Raw genomic sequence first — 21,719 nt, 5'->3', positions numbered from 1 at the left:
TTATACACTTCTGTAGTACAGTAGCTTCCACAGCCCCTGTGATCTAAACCGGCAGTCTTCCCTGTGACCCTGAGCTCAGACTTCCTGTTTTACCCAACCATAGTTGGCGTTCTGTTGTAAAACCACATACCGTCCATTGTTAATGCTTTACACGCAAATATTGAAAAATTTTATGGCAAAGTACATATAATAAAAACTTTAAATCTGGTGCTCTGCAATTATGGTGCTCTCACTTGGACTGATGACTTGGTGAGTTTCCTCACAAAGATTTCTGCTTACACAGTAGTCTTCTATTGTGTTGTAATGTTGATGTTGTGAAAGGTCTTTCAATTTTTCGGTCTTAAAGTCATTTTGTTTTTGATGTTCTCTGGACTTTGAGTGTCTCAGATTTTTTTTGATTGGTTTCTTTCTGAGCATATTGTTGTGAATTTAATATTAGGTTTGAGGTATAATCATAATGACCTTTGACCCACAGATGAAGACCGACTCACTCGGAGGAAGAGTTTTGTGGACACCATCTCACTCCAGGTGGACATCCTGTCCAACAGCCTTCCTGACCAGGTAATTTAAAAAATCATATTCATTAAATATCCAATATATCACATTTCCAAATATCATATCCAGTAAATTCCTGTTGCTCTGCATGTTTTTATACCTCTAACAAACCTGATACAGCTTACCAACTAGCTGTCCTGTCTGAATTAATGTGTGTTAGAATAGGAAAAAAAACATTAAACTGAGTAGGGATACACCAGGACTCCAGGAGTTGGGAATCAGTGATTTGGGGGGAATATTTAAATGCATATTTACACTTAATTAAACACATTAAATAATTGTAAAGCTAACAGCAGGAGCCTAGAACTCAGGTTAAGTAACCTATTAACTTTATATTAAACTTTATTTTTTAGTCCCATACGTGCAGTCATTGTAAATTCAAAGGCTAACCTACTAAAGTGTGTATGCATGTGTGTTTTCTCTAGTCGCAGTTAGCAGAAGAGATTACCTACGAGACTTTGAAGAAGGCCATTGGTAAGAAGTTCATCCATTGATTTTGCGTCTCTCTTTGTGTACATTTATTTATGATTAGGTCTATATGTTTGTGTCTGTGTCTGTTGTGCATTGTTTTTTAATCACTGTGTCCCAGACACCACCGGTTTAGAAGAGCAGGAGAGAGAAAAGAGGCGGCAGGTGATGGAGAAATTCCAGAAAGCTCCGTTTGAGGAGATTGCGGCCCATTGCGAATCAAAGGTATGAAAGTGTGGGTTAAATTAAACAAATTAAACAAAGTAGCAAAGGAAACTTGCCAGTAGATTATAAATATTGGTCAATAAACACAACCAACAGTCACCTGACTTTCAGAAAGTCTTAGTTGCACATAAATAGTGTTTGTGAATTGTCCCACAAATAAAATGTTACTGGCTAAGAGCAGTCTTATTATCAGTTTCATTCCTGGTCAGTTGTTGGTAACGAGTGTAATAAAATGTATTAATGTTGGGAGATTAGCACCATGATTGGTTATCAGAGAGTAAATTTACACAAAGTACACAGCAGAATTTTGAAGACTGACTGATTTTTGTGTATTAAATTCTGAAATGCAAACTGCTGGATTGAAAAAACACTGCTGAGGGTATAAACAGTCTCTGTCTCACTGTGTTTAGGCTAACATGCTGCATGATCGTTTGGCTCAGATCTTTGAATTGACTATACGGTGAGTCCCATTTTCATCTATCAATTTTCCCATCTTCCCAACATTTTTGAATATTTCCTGCCTGAGTATTATGTAAGGAATAAAACCTGACAGGGCAAGCTATTGTAGAAAAATAATCCTTCCCCAGGTGGTGTGATCATTTATGTAATTTTAAGCATTTATTTATAAAAAGAAGCAATTATCTGCCATTAGAATAAGAAGATCTAGAGCTTGAAATGAGTAAAAGCATCTAAAAAGAGGCTGAATAAATGTACAGTACTGTGCAAAAGTCTTAGGCACCCTATTTTATTTGGTACAAACTTTGTTATAGATTTTTATTTTATGACCTCTACATTATCGAGTCAGTACAAAAACATTTACGATTCCCAAACATTAGTTTTCCAGCACAAAATTAAATGTTACAGAAAAATGTTTTTATATGTCATTAAAGAAACCAACATATTAAGTGGTAAGAGACACTTTTCAGACAAAAAACATAATGATGGCTGTTGGGTTTTGCTGCAAAAACAAGAAGCGAGTGCGACAGTCAAAGTCTCCAGAGGAACCGTGGCTGGTTTTGCAAGATTCTCAGTAAAACTTAGAGCTTGTTTCCTTATAAAACTTCACTAATTCTACCAGAGACTACTTGTGTTTTGTTTTGTTTTTAAAGCAAAGGGTCGTCACACCAAACATTGCCTTTGTTTCATTTATTACTGTTTACTGCTCTTTATAGTATTTTTTTAAATTGGAGAAACATTTAATTTTATTATTTTTGAAGGCCTAGCATTTCTTTGCAAGACATTTGCATAGTACTGTATATTTGATTTATTGCAAATATCAAATAAGATCAAAATAAAAATCAAATTAGAAGAAATATTAGATACATTTCCCATATTCACGATATTTTCAGTTGCAAAGATGTGCCGTTAAATTTAATGTTATAATTGACAATAAATTTCACCATATCAACAATTATGTATTTTCCTTTTGTCAAATAACTTTTTTTTAATCTGTTTATTATTAGGCTTAGATTATGTTGATTGTCCACCATGCATGTCCCTGTGAATAATATGTTACTATATGATAATATATTAGAATTACAGCCAGCACCACTGTCTGAACAGTGATGGACTCGAAAATTAATCAACATCCTTGATTAAAGACTATAGTCCTATATAGAATATATCAGAGGTTCTCAAACTTTTGTAACTAAAGCCCCTAAAGCCTCCCCCATCATGTGGCATGCCCCACCCCCATATTGGAGGAGACCAGGCATAATGATTATCTATTCCAGTGGTTCCCAGACTTTTTACAGTGGCGTAGCCACCCCCCCCCCCCCCCCCCAGGCATTTAATATACTTTTGCATACCCCCTCTCTGAAACTGTGTTTTCTGACGATGGCATCCTCTGTATTGTTTGGTTTTTTTTTTTGAGGCCTTTTCCCCAAGCATTACACCAGCTATATCGGCTGCAGCAGGAAGAATTAAGTCCTCCACAATAGTATGGGGTTTGCCCGTCTTATTCACTCTGTAACTCACCATGTGGGATGCTTCCAGACCCTTTCTATTTAGGTTTCCCTACGCTGTTATAAGGGTCTTACTACTCCTGAGTTGTCTTAAATGTCTTTCAAAAAACTCTCGAGGTTTATTTAGCAAAAAGTAAGTAGCATGCTTTATTTCTAAATGTCTGCGCAGAAATGCTGGTTTCATGCAGTTATGAAAGAGTACATTTGCACATATACACACTGTGACTGGGGGTTTTCTTCACTGTCACCATATGTAAATATGCCCAAAGAAATATATTTCTCACTATATTTGCACCTCTTTGATGGTTTGTCTGCAAATTGCTGGTGAAGAACATGTGGCGTTTCGACTTCGGATATATCGCTGTCTGTATCAGCGTAAACTGGGCTAGTAGCACTGGGTACACTTACGCTTGCTACGGATGCGGTGTTAGAGGGACCTGGGCCACTGCTGTCAGAGGACTGTGGTTGCGGGCCGATATCTTTGTAGCCACTTCTCCATTTTAATGTTACTAGCTATTACTTAACTTCATCATGTAGCCGTGTGCTGGCGATAAATGACATGCGGTAAGCTGCGCACTGAGAGCATGACTGTGAATGGATGCAGTTTTGACCGTGAAAGACAGGATAATTTGATTGGATGTCATGTATTTGACCTTTAGAACTTTGCAATTTTGCTGTCTGTACACTGGAGGGGGCACAAGTTTATTTCTGGGCGTGAGAAAAACATGAATTAGAATTTTAATGTTATTTAGTGAGGCGGAATTAAATAAACAGTAAAGTTTGGGAACCACTGATCTATTCTATATAAAATCTATCTATATATAACCTAATCTATAATCTGTTTTGATAGATAGATGGATAGATAGATTTTTTGGCTTTTGTGTTTTTGTACTTTTTTTTAATTACTTTTCATAACTTTTATGATTTTTTAATGACTTTTATAAAACTATATAACAGACAGGTATGGAACGTGAGTTATCACAAATGTTTCTGAAAACTATAACTACCTTGAACAAGAGAACTAGGTTGTAATAACGTGTACTATTTTTGCATTCCATTCGTCTTGCATTCTAAAAACATTCGCATATGAATTTTGTAAATTGGGACGAAGGGCGCATTTCGTTAGCCATGACATTGTTAACTCTCCGGCTCTCAGCCACTCACAGTGGGAAACAAGACCTCGCGCTTGCAGGACAGTACTGGCGACGTTTGGAAAGTTGCTAAAGTTTGTCCAAAAAGTCGCTAAATTTGTTGTTAGGCACTTATTTTTTTGCAAAAAAATAAAAAATTAGCTAAAGGTGTCAGAAAAGTCGCTAAGTTGGCAACACTGGTCCGCACTGACGGCTAGATAAAAGGCAGTCTAAACACCGCCTCTCCCCAGCAAAAAGAAAATTCAGAGGTAGAGGGAACGCGGGGTTTTTCATTTATACGTATTCTATTTGAAAAGCAATAAAATACACCGAGTACCCAAATGATGCCCTGTCTGAGTTTTTTTCTTAAAAACAATTTGTGCCCCCCTTCCAATCCCCCTTCTTGCACCCCCCGTGTTGAGAACCACTGGAATATATAGAATAACGTTACTGAAAAATCCATGTTTGTATTGTAAGATTCATATTGTCATCCTGTAGTGTTCTGATTGTAATCTTGGATGATGTGATTGGTCTTTCTTGCTACGTGTCTCTTCGCAGCCCACCCCCAAGTCCCTCTGGCACAGTGACGGTGACTTCAGGCCACGCCCAGTACCAGTCTGTGCCTGTCTATGAGATGAAGTTTCCTGACCTCTGTGTCTACTGAGCCTGAAGCTTAACTCTATCACATCACTCACACTTGATCTTAATTATGTAATTACATCCATGCACCTTTACATCCTAAGGATTCACCTTTAAGAAGACCAGCACTGTAACTTTTGACTCCCATAATTTACTTAATCCCAAGCACTAATCTGTCACTTGCTTCTAAATAGTTACGTAAACTCAGACCAAGAAATCTGACCTAAACACTGCAGATATCTGCACCCTGTAATGCAATAACTAATTATCCCAATTACTTTCAGCATCTGTGTGATCATTGTCATTATACACTAATCATATAGGGTATGATGATGTAATGTGTGTGTGTGTGTGTGTGTGTGTGTTTAGCTGCACTGGTTCAGAGTCCTTTGTCTCTTTGTGAATCACAGACTTGAAAAGAATGTTTACATGACTTACAATTACTCTGAAACGTGCCCTTGAGACTCAGTACTCCTGTATGACATGATGTTAGCATGCAGTAATCTCCTCTATCTGAATGTATGACTGTTTGAGCCTCAGTAGAACATGACTCTCGGGGTGAATGTTCAACACAATCCCTGCGCTTGCCACAATTTGCTTTGAGCACTTCAGATTCAGGGGTTTCAAAGTTTCATACTAATTAGTGGTTTTCTGGAGTATATGATCTTCCCAAATCCTTAAACACTTGAGCCAGTCCTTGATTGCCACTTGATTACTGAGCCCTGAAATGTGGATTGGGTGAATGTATCTATTTGAAATGTTCTGAAACATCCATCCATACATATATTTTATTCTGTATAATCTTATTATATATGAATACAAAGGTTTTTTTGGCTGGATGTGCACTTTAGAGATGCAAATAAGAGCACAAACTGTGACCGTGACAGTCATGTCACCAAAGAGCCCCAAATACAAACTCAGAATGGCTATTTACAGGTTCTAATCAAATGCAGATCTGGTGTATTAACATATTGAACTATTTGGACCATTGTATTTCTGCACATATTTGCAGAATGCATTGTAATGTTGACAAATGCTGAAAGTTAGCAGCTTTAGACTGCAACAACATGGCACTCTTCTATATTCTTATAGATATATTAAGATTAGGATAAACGGTTCTAAGTATAAAACAAGCTTCTTAGCAACTTTATTCTTCTAGCTAAGCAAATACATAAGAGTAGAATGTTGATGCTTAAAATGTGACTGTTAAAAGCTTAAAGACTATGCTGTAAATCTGAAATCTTATGCTGTAAATGTATTCCTCTGAGCTTATTTTATCGACTGCTATTAGTCCACTGCTGTTATCATGCATTTTACTTGTTTGAAACTCATATGCCTATGTGATTGTGTAATAGGGTTTAGGGGATTTAAACAGAATTTGTAAAGTCAGCACCGTGGTGTCAGAGTAGTCTAATACTTAAATCTTGCTGTTCTGTTAACAATTGAGCCATCTGTGTAAATGAGCAGTGTTGTGAAAGCTGTTCTCATATAAATTAGACTGAATTTTAGCCAGAAAAGCTGTTTGCATTGGCTGAATTAGTAGCACAGAAGGATTCAGGATGGTTTTATCAGGCTAACTTCAAAGAGTGTTCAGGAAGTCATCATACCTTTTACCCAATTACAATTAAGTATGATTGATCCTACTGCAGTGAACAAACAAACAAACAAAAAAAGACATTGTAATGTTGCCCGTGATTGGACACTTTGATACATTTAGAAAAAGAATTGAAAGGTGAAATAAATTGGTATGAAGAAGAATGAACATTCCAACAGTTGGTTTGTTGGCGTTTTGTTAATGTAAAAAATTTGTTGCATAGGATTTTGGACAGGATTTTTGTAGGTGACTTAGTTGGAGCCACACTGTGACATTAAATGTTAAAATGGTAAAATATTCTGTGAATCCCATATTCATAAATTCTATTAAACAAATAAATTATTCAGTACAATATTTTATAACAGCGCTGTTGAATTAATTTTCTAAAACAGCAGCTCTGACAGTAGTGTCAGCTGTAATTCAAATCACAGGTGTATATTCATGCTCTCATTCTAATAAGTTATTGCTTCTATAGTAACAGCTCGTGACTTATAGCAGATGCTTTACATCATCTAAGCCTGCCAGTCAATCTCAAAAAGATGTATAATCACTGATATGTTGAAACATTCTGTAAGGAGACGTTCATTTAACATTTATGGAACGAGTCTCCAGTGTAATGGTCAGTATGTTTTCCTCCATGAGAGAGTCTAAAGGGCAAAGGGGTTTGCACCTTCCAGTTTCTTGTTAACATGACAAGCTGTTTTTTCCCTTTATTTTTTTCTCATTAACTTCAAGAGACTGTTGAGAACCTGTCTCATAGACATTACACAACATTAAATGTCACTATAAACTAATGAAATAGTAAGAAGTTCTTACTAAGAAGGAGGAATAGCATTTCAGGGCATGCTATTATTGGAAAATATTCTTCCAAATTCTTTGATTATTTATTTGATTAATTATTCATTCTAAAACTGTTTCATGAGGTGTTCAAAACTAGAACACATCATAGATATTTTAGGTTTGAAGTTTATATTTACTTGCACTGCTTTATCCTTGTCTTCTTCAGATTTTGATAGAACAGTAAAACAGAAGTGTGTAAAGTCCATATATTCTTGTTCATTCATACAAAATAATGTATATATTTATGATTAAGAATTAATTGTAGTACTTTTCTGGAACTATGAACAGTTGTTTAAAACATTATCTTACAAAGAATTATTACCAAGGAGTTACATGCAGATTTATACTGATCAGTGAATATGGGCTTCACAGAAACTGTTATAGATGGTATCGATGGTTTATTATGGTGCAGTGACTCACTGGCCTTCTGTGGGTTTTGGTTCTCAGTCCATTTTACCCCATGCACAGCATTTTGTGTTTTCTCTCATTTATGCACACAAAGGGATTATAATTAGGGCTACACACACACACACACACACACACACACACACACACACACACACACACACACACACACACACACACACACACACACACACACACACACACACAGAGAGAGAGAGAGAGAGAGATCACAGTTCAGTTGTCTGCCTATTCATCCATCCATCAACAAATTTTATTCTTCTACTGGATGATCTTTTCCTTTAGTCACCTTAGATCTTAATGGTTACACAGTTGATTACTTGCTAAATGTCCTATGTGAATGTTACTATATATTAAAAATACAGGCAAATTTGTTTAACACTGTGGATAGTACGTCAGTAATTGAAAATGTGGCTTTTTTTCTTTTGCTTGATCAAGAGAGAAAAATGGGAACCTTTCCCATGATGCTAGAGGATGTAAATTGTTCTTTGACTGTGTGTATAAAACTGTAATACTCATTTAAATAACATTTTTACATCCTTTGATTTTTGGAATTCAAACAAGGTTTTAATTATAACATATCTATATAACACAATCACTTTTAATTAACTGACAACAAATACAAAAATGGACATGAACAACAACAAAAAAAATAACTATACCGGACTTTTTCCCCCCAAGTGCAAGCAGGTGAAATCATGAATGATAAAATATGAATGACAGCACATATCATTTTGATTGTTTATTTCCTACATTTTCAAATATCACACTGAATTTTCACCTTTCTGACCCATTGACGTTCTTAGTATTGAGGATTTGTTAAAGGAGTGAGAACGCAAACTAATAGTGCACAGTCATGAGAACCATTATACACTTGGACATGTTGAGTGGTACATTGTGGAAACTGTTGCTATGACTTAGTGCATGTAGGGAAAAGTCATGAGGTGAAAAGGGCAGGAGTTGCCAGAGGCTGTTATCGATCCGATTCTCCGTCTGAGTAAATGAGAAATGATTAGTTGACCTGCTTAGTCTTTGACAGAAAGCCCACAATCTTACTTTGCAGGAATGGGTGACCAGACATGTAATGAGCTCATGGCCATTAGACAACCTTGACCTTTTTGGGGTAATATGCTGCATTATAGCCTATTGCTTAGCTTTCATTCTGCTGAATGAGGTAAATAGAAAGAGACATTTAATTATACACAGATGTCTGTATTCATATATTATAGTCTGTATTAATGATCTATTTTGTAAAATTAGTGCAATATATTTTTGTCTTCATAGGAAACTTGTATTTTTCACATGCAGTAGTAACAATGCTGTTTCTGTGGGCGTGTAGAGGTTGGCTCACACTCTTGCATGCTGGTCTTTTATATTATTGTAGGCGTTGGGAAAAAGGGTAAAGAAATCCTATTCTTATAATTGCAGTGGCAAAAACATTGCTGTTATCTTGAACATATGACAACTGTTGAGCCAACAGTGTATTACTGTTTTTTTCCCCACTTTACTGGTACTTGAATCTTTGCTTAGTAGTTGTACTGTTTTAACTTGTCTTTTTGAGGCTGTGCTTGTATGTGCATTTTTATATTGTTACCTATATTACTGCATTCTAGATAGCTTTGAACAGTCAGTAGGACCACTGAATGACCACTCCATGTTTATCCTGATAAACAATCTTGAGTGTTCAGTACGTTGACCTGTGTGTGTCTGTGTGTATGTATTCGCATGTGATATGATAAACAATGCAGCCTTTAATATATACAATCATAATCACCAGCTATGGCATTCACATTTCAATATAAATGTTTATTTGTAAAAAAAAAAAAAAAAAAACCACTAAGATGCTATAAATGCCAAATTTCTGTCTAGCAGGGTGTTGGATGCTCAACCACTTTCCTGTGCACAGCAAAAACAAACAATATCAATAAAGATTTTTATATTCAAAGCAATACCTCCTATTAATTGTGATTTTATTAAAAAACTGTCTACATGAGAACTTAGGTCAGTCATTTTTTATTAAAAAAAAAACCAAATACATTTAAAATGTATATGCAATGTTTCATTACACTTATGTTCTCAGATTAATCAAGCATTCTCTTTCCATGCAAACATTATGTTGTTTAGCTTCAGTTAAAATAAAGGTATCTGGCTTAAGTTATGTTTAGTTTTTCTTCTACTGATTAGTTGACTGAAGAAATAAAGTGGTGCTTGAAAGATTTTTCTATATATCTGCATAAATATGACCTAAAGCAGATTTCCTGTACCAGAACTCCTATAAAACCATTGATTGAAAACACTGACTCTTAATTTCATCTTCAAATTAACTGCTAACCCTAGAGGTTTACATACTTTTGCCACTCACAGATATGTAATATTGGATCATTTTCCTTAATAAATAAATGACCAAGTATAATATTTTTTTTTCTCATTTGTTTAATTGGGTTCTCTTTGTCTATTTTTAGGAATTGTGTGAAAATATGATTTCATATTTATGCAGTTATATAGAAAATTCTAAAGTGTTCACAAACTTTCAAGCACTACTATACCTATAACAGTAGGGGTCCTTACATAGACATTTCATTTACCTGAAATAACTCAAGTCATCAATAGGCCATAAATAGACAAATTTCAGCATTTAATATTGTTTCAGAATTTATTTATTTTTTAGGCTCTTGCAATATATAAGTAAATTTGTTTTGGAAACACATCACACACTAGATAATACAGATTAACTTGCATGAAGTAGGGGTTTGTGTTCAACTGAGGCTAATGTTAACTATCTGCCATTGAGCTAGAATACAATGAGACTTGTTGATATAGGGAAATATAACATGCTGAAGAACAACAATTACTCTATACTGTGCCATAACATTTTAATGCACCTCGAAGGTGTGGAATTTTAGTTTAGTCTTGTCTTTCATTTGCACAATATTGTTAACATGGTGTACTAGATGTGCACTACACTGTATTACAGCTGTTTATATGCTTTAGGATGTGATTTCTAGATTTCTTCATCTTCTCCTCCTCTTTCCTCTTCTTCATTTCCCTCTTCCTCTTCTTCTTTGTCCTCCTCTGCTTCTGGTTTTCCTACATCATCACCCTCTTGCTCTCTGGTACCCCCTCCAGGTTTACTATGTGTGTGGAGTGTTTGCTGAGGCCCTGTGTGTGTTTGTAGATCTGATTTGGCAATTTCTGAGCTCTCCTGGCTGGAGTCATCATTGGTGGGTTGTGGTGGTGGGCGTAGTCTGTGCATGCAGAGGGGGCGGGGCCCATAACACTTGGAGGTGACCGAATGGTTGAAATGAGATGCTGCCATGCACTCGGCCGTGGTGCGGTCACACACACACTGCAGTCGATCACATACACTTACTCCCAGACCTGAGTCAGAGAAACACAACAGATTACGTTAAGTTGCTGAACTTAAAGAAAACTTGTTTAACTTGTTTCACTACCTTAACTTGGGGGTGATGCTACACACTCTAACTCCTACAGTAAGTTTAAGTCAGTGTACTCTCCCAGCAGCTCCAGTATATTTTCAGAATATTCATTATTCAGATCTCTAACATAACTACAGACCACATGTAGCTAGTTTGTTTTAATCACAGCATTTCACACTAAAACACATTTTGGACAATGAAAAATTGTACACCCAAAAACAAATTATGATTAAAATTTATGAGAGAGAGAGAGAGAGAGAGAGATCGATAGATAGATAGAACTAGACAGATAGAACTAGATAGATAGATAGATAGATAGATAGATGGATAGAACTAGATAGATAGATAGATAGATAGATAGAACTAGATATATAGATGGAACTAGATAGATACAACTTTATTGCCATTGCACAGTACAATTACTCAGCACTGAAATGCAGTTTAGCATCTACCAGAAGTGCAAATAGTAGCATTGTGCAAATGAACAGAGTGCAAGAATATGTAAATGTATAAACAGTAAATAAATAAATAACATGTAGATAGAAAAGTTCTATCTATAAAAATATATAATACAAGTATTAACTGTATGTACATTGTAACAAACAATACCCAGATTATCCATGGATAATATAAACTCGGCAAAAAAGAAACGTCCCTTTTTCGGGAGACCGTATTTAAGATAATTTTGTAAAAATCCAAATAAGCTTTACAAATCTTTACTGGAAAGGGTTTAAACTAAGTTTTTCATGCTTGTTCAATGAACCATACACAATTATTGCACATGCACCTGTGGAACAGTCCTTAAGACACAAACAGTTTACAGATGGTAGGCAATTAAGGTCACAGTTACAATAACTTAGGACACTAAAGAGACCTTTCTACTGACTCTGAAAAACAAGATGCCTAGGGTGCCTGCTCAGCTGCGTGAACATGCCATAGTCCTGCTGCAGGGAGTCATGAGGACTGCAGATGTGGCCAGAGCAATAAACTGCAATGTCTATAATGTAAGATGACTAAGACAGTGCTACAGGTCTACAGGGAGACAGGAAGGACAGCTGATCATCCGTGTAATTGTGGTGGCCACACTAGATACTGTTTGTTACTTTTCATATTGACCCCCTTTTGTTCAGGGACTCATTATTCAATTTCTGTTCATCAAATGTCTGTGAAACCTGTTCAGTTGTTGAATCTTTTTATGCTACTACAAATATTTAAACATGTTAAGAAATTTGCTGGAAATAAAAGCACTTGAATGTGAGAGGACATTTCTTTTTTACAATGTATATACAGATAATATACAGATATATAACCAAGGATATACAGTGTCCTCCACTAATATGAGTGAAGAAGGCTATGAAAAATTGTCTTATTGTTTAACCTTTTGATCTTTTGTTCAGAAAATTCACAAAAATACTCTGCTCTCATGGATAATAAACAATTGCAAACACAACACAGGTTTATCAAAAAAAAAAAATCTTTGCACTGTATACTATGAATCTGCAATTATATATAGATAATACACAATATATTGTATAGAATAGAGTTGTGAGATAGAGATATGAATTAATTAATCATATGAATCATCATGATTATATTTATTTATTTATTTTTTCATTTGATGTGCCAAGTGGAAATTGGGGGCATCTTAATTAGAAACAATACTTATCCATAGACCTAACTTTATATGCTGCATTGATTATTACAATAAATTTGTTATATTAAGTGGTCCAATGCAATTAAAAATAGAATAATTGTTTTTGTGACCTGTTCAGTCACTTCTGCATTTTCATTCCCACCTATGCTTCATGCTTTCTGCCACTGGCAATAGAAAATATAGACTTTTGAGAAATTTCAGATTTCATGATTAGCATAATTATCATGACTATTATGCTTTTCACGTCCTGTTCATGACAATCAAGACAAGGAAAGTGCTTGACTTGTTCTGTGGGATCTATACATACAGTATGCTATATTAAACTGCTACTATTACTACTACTACTATTACTACTACTACTACTACTACTAATAATAATAATAATAAAAGTAATTGATAACCTGAATGGTCAATGAAATGGACCAGGTTTGTTTCATAGTTTTCCACAAATTTCCCGTTCTAGAAATAGAGATGGCATTTCGTGATTGGTTGGAAAACCCGGCATTGGCATTCCAAATCAGTGACTAATTAGCAAAGAGCATTATACTGTATTACAACTGTAAGAGAGAACCTGATTTTGACCAGGCTTTCAAAAGCTTTAAGACCCTTTATGACCCTAATAGTGCAGCTCCTGTGTCACGAATCGTGACGGAGCAGAGATAGGACGGATGCAAGTGCAGTATGAACGGTTGTTTATTGGAAAGAAAGACAGGCAGGCAGACAAATCCAAAACGTGATTGGCAAACACGCATACACGGGGCAAGGCAGGAATCTAGGTCGATAAACAAAACAAGAAACGAACTATGACGAGGGACTGGAAGCGGATAATCCAGCGCGAACTAACTTTAACCATGGACTATGACTATGACTACGATACGATACGATACGATACGATACGATATGATACGAACTAAACTAACGCTAACATATTATTAATCTTCCGCGCTGTGTGCTGGGAGGCGCGCGGTATATATGCGGACATAATCAGCGTCTAAACTGCTAGCAGCTGAGATCAATACAGACCCACGTGAAATCCCAGCCAATGACAGAACAGGGAGGAGACATGACAGAAACATAAACAAAACACACTTGTCCAGATGTCACTACGGTCAACAACGGAAAAGCAGGTGCTCGCGCATTCGCGCTTAGAGCACGCTGCTTAAAGGGGGGATCGTGACATCCTGTCAGCAGCTTGGCTATTTGATGTATACCATGGCAGATATCCTTAAGAAATTCAACTTTTTGGTATCAGCAAGGCAGACACTATATCATGTGAGGACATATGAGGCAAATTTACTACTGCTGATTATTTGTATTTTTCCAGAAATATACCATTTTTGAAATGGTGTTGCATGAAAGTGGGTCAAGGATGAAGATGTCAGTCTTCACGCCCTGGAGGCGTGGCTCTAAATACCATTTCTGATCTTCTTATCCCTCAGTATAATATTACCCAGCTTTTGATATGACACTTTATTCGCTGCCAGAGGCTGAGTTGTGTATATCAAAGATTATAAGCCCAGTAAGGCACCTGCAGTACTTTTAGCCACAAAGTTTCAACTCCTGATTATGTTTGTCTCTCTTTCCACAGAGATATTTATGGCATAAATTTGTCATGTTCAGTCTTGAAAACTGTCCATTTATATAAGGCTGACTGTACACCTATTCATTCATGTAATTATCTATTCAGCCAATCGTGTGGCAGCAATGCATAGAATCTTGCAGATACAGGTCACCAGCTTCGGGTAATGTTCACATCAACCATCAGAATGGGGAAAAAAATGTGATCTTAGTGACTTTGACCATGGCATGATTGTTGATGCCAGACAGGCTGATTTAAGTATTTCTATAACTGCTGCTCTCCTGGGAGTTTCACACACAACTGTCTGTAGAGTTTATTCAGAATGGTGCAATAAAGAAAATACATCCAGTTTGTGGCAGTTGTGCAGACAGAAATGCCTTGTTGATGAGAGAGATCAGCCGAGAATGGACAGACTGGTTTGAGCTGACAGAAAGCCTGCAGTAACTCAGATAATCACTCTACAATTGTGGTGAGCAGGAAAGCATCTCAGAATGCACAACACATTGAACCTTGAGGTGGATGGGCTACAACAGCAGAAGACCATGTCAGGTTCCATTTCTGTCAGCCAAGAACAGAAACCTGAGGCTGCAGTGGGCACAGGCTCACCTAAACTGGACAGTTGAGGACTGGAAAAATGTAGCTTGGCCTGATGAATCTCATTTTCTGCTGAGGCACACAGATGGTAGGGTCAGAATTTAGTGCCAACAACATGAATCCAGGGACCCAACCTGCCCTGTTTTAACAGTCCAGGCTGGTGGAGGTGGTGTAATGATGTGGGGAATGTTTTCATGGCGCACTTTCGGCCCTTTTTTGATGTGGTAGAATGGGAGAGTTAAAAGCATGATAGTGCACCTGAATAATCTGCAGGAATTACACGATGTAATCATGTCAACGTGGACCAGAATCGCAAAAGAATGTTTCAAACATCTTGTGGACTAAATATCACCAGTGGTATCTCGGTGATTAAAAGGTTGGACTACTGATCGGAATGTCGTGAGTTCAAATTCCAGCTCTGTCAAGCTGCCACTGCTGCTCTTAAACAAGGCCCTTAACCCTCAGTGGCTCAGATATATAAATGAGATAAATGTAAGTCTCTCTGGCTAAGGCCAAATGCCATAAAATTAATTTAATGCTATTTGAGAGCAAAGGGTAGCCCTACCCAGTATTAGTATAGTCCTCCGTGTGTGTGTGTATATCATTTATATTCTTACAAGATTAGTAAACTCACATTGGGGTTTGCCGTTGTGGCAGTTGATGTGAATGTTGAGTTTCCTATCTCTCCTGCAGCCCAGCAATGTGAGCTGCTCCAGACAACACTGATGAAGAAAACAGCACCTAAAGAAAACCATAAGGCATAAGAAGAGTCAAAGAAAAGAAAATGTTATAGTGTAAATTAATTTTTGTGTACAGATGGGTGGGAGAGGAAACGTGGCTACTCTTCTGGGCGATTCTTTACTTCAGGTGGTTTTGAGGAGTGTGTGTGTTTGTGTGAGTGTTTGTTTGTGCGTGTTTGTGTGTGTGTGTGTTTGTTTGTTTGTTTGTTTACCGGTCCAGGTGGTCTTGAGGAATTCCACTACCCTGCTGTCCACAGTAGCAGCCGTAGTGTTCGTACTCTTGAGGACAGCGGCCGGTTAAGCAGTACAACATTTCCCCCAACGCTGCAAACTCCCTAATTACCGCTCCAGTGGAGCTGTACTGGGTAAATGTCATGCTGCACTCTACATGTACACATAAAACATACAGGTTACTCATTATTCTAACTCTACACTACACTCTACACAACACATAACTGCAAAACTATAATAATAAATAAATAAACTAATAATAATAATAATCATTCCTTTTGCATATTAGTAAAATATATTTTACTGTTACTCATGGGTTGGATTACTTCAACTAATGCGTTACCTGTATTTAAAACCAACATACCACCATAAACGTCAATTAATTTTGGAGTTCTACAACGTTTCAATATTCATAGCTACAACACCTTTAGTCCATTTGTCCTATTTACTCTGTACAGCATGTTTATTCATTAACTGTCAGCTACTGTATTTTTGTTATGGATAATCTTTATCTACATTTACATTTATTTATTTATTTGGCAGAAATTTTTATCCAAAGGGCAACTTAATAAATGATGCCCACTTGCAGAGACAATGTAAGCTATAAAGCAGTGATTCTCAAAGATGGGTCTGTGAAGCATGGCCAGGGAATCCACAATCTTATTATTATTATTATTATTATTATTATTATTATTATTATTATTATTTGGTTGTGGTGGAAATCACAACCTACTGTTACCAAAGCTTTTACTAAGTTTTTACACTTGACTTAAATATACCTCATGGTTTGAAATTTATTTTATGTTCATAAAATAAATCTGTTAGGTGGAATTTATTTTACAGCTGAAGGAGTACCTGGCTACAAAAAGAACCACTGCTCTAAAGCATATACAGTTGAGGTCATAAGTTTACATACGCCTTGCAGAATCTGCAAAATGGATAATTTAGTGCTTTTTTTAATGGATCATTTTTTTATTCATCATGTTTTTTTATTTACTACTGCCCTGAATAAGCTATATTACATAACAGATGTTTACATATAGTCCACAATACACAATAATAACTGAATTTACACAATTAAGTTCAAAAGTTTACATATGCTTGATTCTTAATACTGTGTGGTGTTACCTGTATGATTAACGGCATTATGTTTTGTAATAGTTGCTGATGACTCCCTTGTTTGTCCTGAGCAGTTAAACTGCCCACTGTTCTACAGAAAAATCCTCCAGGTCCTACACATTATTTGTTTATCCAGTTCTTTTTTTATATTTAACCCCTTTCCAACAGTGGATATATAATGTTGAGATCCACCTTTGTCACACTGATTACAATTGAGGGACTCAAACACAACTATTATAAAAGGTGCAAACATTCACTGATGCTGAAGTAGGCAGCTCAATACATTAAGAGTCAGGAGGGTGTAAACTTTTGAACAGGATGATCAGTGTAAATTGTTATTATTTTGTCATTTGGGAAACATGTAAATACCTTATGTAACTTCTGAAGGGCAGTACTATATGAAAAGAATAAGATCTTTAAATAAAATAGTAACAATTTAAATTATAGTCAAAGTAATAGTCAAGGCAAAAAGAATACAAAGGCACATACTCAGGTTTCAGACATATCTACCACTCAAGAACTGTTGCTAATAGTCTTAGTTGATAATAGCTTAGTTTTAAGCCACTCCTTTCAAATGAACTGTGTAAGTTCAAAGTTGCATTGGCTAGCTAGGTGTGTCAGGGTTTAAAAATAATACACAAACATTAAACATACAAGTATAAACATAAAGCACTCAAATATAAAACATCCATGACTGGAAGCAGAGGGAGCAAATTTGGCCATGCTTTCTGGGTGGTAGGAATGACATTCTTTCTCCTCTGTCATCACAGAGACATTAACCAATCGTGGGCGTCTGTGAGCGCTTTCCTCCAAGTGTGTTATGCTGCATGAGCAGGAGTTTGAAAAGATGTGGTTGGTTGGCTTCAAGTGTCTCAGAGGAAGCATGTGTACATACCAATATCAATAGTAGTTTTTTGTCTATATGTAAGTGGCAATTAACATAAACTATAAGCTAAACACTCTGTTAACACCACCCTGTATATTTGCTCAGTAGATCCACTGTAGGCTGCTCCAGTAACATTAAGATCAGTTTCCCTCACCATCTGATTGTGAGTTTAGCAGAATCTCAGGCAGTCCTGGTGCCTCCAGCAGGGGCCAGGAGAAGAGTGGCATCATTCGCTTTGCTTGCTGAAGAGGCTCTGTAAAAAACATGTATGCACACATTACAAATATTGCATTACTGATAAGAGGTTCCGTTATTATAATAGATAGATAATAAAAGAAAACAGGAAAAATTAATGCCATGGGTTTATGCAGAAACAATGATATTATAAGCTATTGTGCAGTAAAAAATGTTTAATTAAAACTTTAAATAAATTTTTAATTAAAAGAAATGACATCCTCTAAGATGACATAAAAACAATTTTATATAATGGTATTTATCATAACATCTGTCATCTATAATAAAGCTAGGACACATAAAAAAATGAGTATGTGACATAATCTGTCATAACATTAAACATGATGGCAACTATCATGCTAATTACATTCAACAGCAATATGGCACTCATCACATCACTGGCCATAAACTGACATGGCAACTGGTGACACAGTATGATGCGTGCCATGACATGATTATGACATGCCTGTGTACCTGTGTATCTTTGTTTTAGTCTTACTTTTTGACTCTGCCTCCTGGGAACTGTCCAACAGCTCTCTCTTCATCTCCTTATATTTCTCGTCCTCCACTTCCTCCTCCTCTTCTTCAGAATAACCCTTTGTAGGGGTGGGTGATGAAGACGAGGTGGTATTGGGTTTGGGCGTGTGAGGAAACCTGGGCGTGTGTAGCGGGCGAGGCTCAGTTTTGTGGTTGTGTGTATCTGGGACTTTCCATATGCTGCTAGGGCTTTGGTGAGGCGTCACTGAGGATTTGTGGGTGCTTGTGGGCTTCGTAAGTAGTGTATGTGAGGTGTATGGTGTGTGTGGTGATTTTGTGAAAGTTGTCTGTGTTTGCAATGTGCTTGGTGTGAATGGTCCAGTAAGTGAAGTGTGTGTGGTGAGTCTGGGTGATGTTTGGTGTGTTATTGGCATATTTGTTGTTTTAGGGAATAATGTTGAAGTTGCTTGTGATTGGGTGTCAGCTTTGGCCTCTATGTGTTGCATAAGATTTTTAGGTAAGAGGTGAGAGGTCATGGGAGTGATGGTGATGTCATTCAGTGCAGTTGTGTGACCAGCAATCCTATCCTGTATTTCTGCACTTGTCTGCAGATTGTCTTCATCACTGTGTTCTTCTTCATCTTGACTCTCTGTGTCTGTCACCTCCTCATCTTGTGAGAGATGCTTTGTGGTGGTGTGTGTGTTAGCTAGTGTGTTTATCTCAAACAATTTGGCCTGATCTTCAGTGATCTTGCTTGGGGTGGTGACCTGCAGCCTTTTTCTTATTTGTTCATCCTCACTGCTTATCTTTTCCTTGCTTTCATCTCTATTGTCCTCAGGAGACAGCTGTGTAGGAGTCGGTGTAGCCTCAGTCTTTAGTTTGGCTGGCAGGGACATGGTTACTGGGTGAAACAGGATTTGATTGCTCTCCGTCCCTGAAGTGTTCGGATCCAAATATGTTGTGGTGGTGTCATAAGGGTTGTCTGACGTGTGTACAGCTGTAGGTTCAAAGGTCACTGCTGTAGTTTGGAGGAGGACCTTGGCCTTCTGGAGATCCTCATGCTCACGTCCATCTTTTTCCAGCTCTCTTGGTAAATTGTTTGTCCATGTGTGTGACAGTGTAGTTGGAACTATAGTGATGGAGTCCAGTGGATGTGTGTGTGCACTCTCTGTCTCTGAGTGAGGTGTATATGTTTGTGTTTCAGGATACACACCATGAGGTTTCTGTAGTTTTATCATTGGTGTTAAACCTGTATTCTCCTTTTCTGTCAATCACAATAGAAAACAATGTGAATACTTTAAATATAAAGCATAGTGCAAAACTGAAAAGAATTCTGAACCATAGCAAAATTTATGATATTAGCTAACTGGCCTTCCCCCCCCCCCCCCCCCCCCCCAAATATGTGCCAACTAACTAAAAAATAGTCACAGAATCCTCATGTGACTGCTGCTTAATAATTAGGGTTTACTCTACTTTACTTTTAAGAGAAAGATCTCAGACCAATCCTATTGTTTTGTATCGGCAGGTCATAGTTCAGCTAGATGACTCTGACATTACTAACTCCTTTAAAGTTCCCATTCATTGTGAATTGTTTTTCTCCAGTTTTCAGTCTGACCTAAAGACTTCTGATGCAATTTCACAAGCACACATTTGCATAACATTTTGAGGAACTTTGACACACACATTTGCATCTTTGGCCAGAAGCACGACTGCATGTCATTTTAGCATTTTCTGTCATGCTTTCCGACCTGAATATAAGTAAATATGTGCAAAATCATTTAGAAGGCTGCACTGAAAAGATAGGAATATGTGGTTGGTCAGATTTAAGAGAACATGTTATGTATAATTTACATAAACATATTTCATTTCTCATCTCATTGCTTATACTAAAGTCAGAGTTTCTTATTACTAGTTTGCATTATGTACAGTGAGTGTGATCAGTTCACAGTGATAGTATAAATTCACAGTATAAATGTCAGTCCCTCCAGGATTTTGCAATCACAAAAATGATTGCAAAATCAAGCAAACGCCGATGTGGGGCCTTTGAAAATACATTACCAAATCATGTTGGATATATGAAAACAGACTGTGTTAATGTAACTCAGTTCATTCACATGGAAGTGATGTACACTTTTTAATTAATTAAGTTCAACTAATTCCTAGTATATCTCTGATTTCACTGCACTTACTGTTTCTGCTGTTAGGTGTTCATTTTGTTTATATATAGTTTAATTACCATTCAGAGATCAACCTGTAGCATTGTGGGTAGTTGTGGCCAAATCGTTTTCCTCTTTCTCTTCAGTCCCATTTCTGAAAAGTGTAACTATTACAAAAGCATGAAATATGTCACTTTTTCTCCTCTTCTTAAATCTGCTTTTTAATCTTTCATCTCTATTAAATTATCTTCCCTAATTCGACTTCACTTTTCTCTCTTCAGTTAAATACCTAGATTTTTTTTCTTTTAAAAAGGCCCCCCTTTACCTGTTGGCGGTATCCCAGAGTGCCCTGCACCGTGGCTCTGGTTCTTCAGAGTGTTGTTTGTCAGTAAAAAATCCTCAGTGAAGTTACCCATATAGTTACCCTCAGTGAAGTTCCTTCCATTCAGAGTAATATCCAGTTCTGACAGGAGATGTGAAATAGAGAGATACAGAATTAAACAATGAGAGACTAAAGCGCTTATGAGAAATCATATATAATTATTTTATCATATAGTTAAAACACAACACTTTTTTATTTCCTTGTAGTTTTAACATTTTTAGTTAACATGCTTTTATTTTTATTACCTGCAAGCATTATATCCATATCTGAAATCTGTGTTGATGCTTCCATCCATTCTGAAAGAAAAGAGGGAAAAATATATCACAGTATTAAAGTACTTTCCAGAACTATTGGCACCCTTCAGGAAAATGATGTAAAAATGTATGTGTAGT

The 21,719-nt window shown here is 36.7% G+C and overlaps 3 protein-coding genes across 6 annotated transcripts in view; 1 reads left to right on the top strand and 2 right to left on the bottom strand.

Moving 5' to 3' along the window:
• Positions 1-8,053, top strand: part of efr3a (EFR3 homolog A (S. cerevisiae)) — a 74,498-nt gene extending 66,445 nt beyond the window's left edge. For all 4 annotated transcript variants that reach the window (XM_053651609.1, XM_053651608.1, XM_053651607.1 and 1 more), the window contains 5 exons: positions 476-561; positions 981-1,029; positions 1,145-1,248; positions 1,659-1,708; positions 4,901-8,053. In XM_053651609.1, coding sequence (XP_053507584.1) covers positions 476-561; positions 981-1,029; positions 1,145-1,248; positions 1,659-1,708; positions 4,901-5,006 — 395 coding nt within the window. In that variant the 3' untranslated portion in view covers positions 5,007-8,053. The remainder of the gene's footprint in view (positions 1-475; positions 562-980; positions 1,030-1,144; positions 1,249-1,658; positions 1,709-4,900) is intronic.
• Positions 8,054-9,647: 1,594 nt separating this feature from the next.
• On the bottom strand, positions 9,648-20,154 carry LOC128624185 (mucin-2-like). Its single transcript, XM_053651610.1, has 5 exons — positions 18,812-20,154; positions 18,233-18,331; positions 16,055-16,226; positions 15,737-15,843; positions 9,648-11,216 (listed from the first exon to the last, which is right to left on the bottom strand). Exons 1-5 carry the CDS (start codon positions 20,025-20,027, stop codon positions 10,840-10,842), a joined length of 1,971 nt encoding a protein of 656 aa, XP_053507585.1. The 5' UTR covers positions 20,028-20,154; the 3' UTR covers positions 9,648-10,839.
• A 433-nt stretch (positions 20,155-20,587) lies between these two features.
• The window catches only part of LOC128624187 (otoconin-90-like), a 10,692-nt gene continuing 9,560 nt past the window's right edge, over positions 20,588-21,719 (bottom strand). Inside the window, exons 7-8 of the mRNA XM_053651614.1 lie at positions 21,573-21,623; positions 20,588-21,408 (exon numbers count right to left, since the gene is read on the bottom strand). The gene's annotated coding sequence lies outside the window, so the exon portion shown is untranslated. The remainder of the gene's footprint in view (positions 21,409-21,572; positions 21,624-21,719) is intronic.

This window comes from Ictalurus furcatus, chromosome 20, assembly GCF_023375685.1.
Source record: "Ictalurus furcatus strain D&B chromosome 20, Billie_1.0, whole genome shotgun sequence".
NCBI classification, from domain to species: Eukaryota; Metazoa; Chordata; class Actinopteri; order Siluriformes; family Ictaluridae; genus Ictalurus; species Ictalurus furcatus.
Note: the sequence above shows the minus strand (reverse complement) of the source record. Positions and strands in the feature narration are given on the sequence as shown.

What these genes read in the sequence shown, in the direction of transcription:
- LOC128624185 (XM_053651610.1), bottom strand. Translation starts at nt 20,027, where the DNA reads ATGATAAAACTACAGAAACCTCATGGTGTGTATCCTGAAACACAAACA. An exon ending in CCTCAAGACCACCTGGACCG is followed by an intron (nt 15,844 to 16,054) that starts GTAAACAAACAA and finishes GGTTTTCTTTAG; the next exon opens with GTGCTGTTTTCTTCATCAGT. An exon ending in CCACAACGGCAAACCCCAAT is followed by an intron (nt 11,217 to 15,736) that starts GTGAGTTTACTA and finishes TCTCTGACTCAG; the next exon opens with GTCTGGGAGTAAGTGTATGT.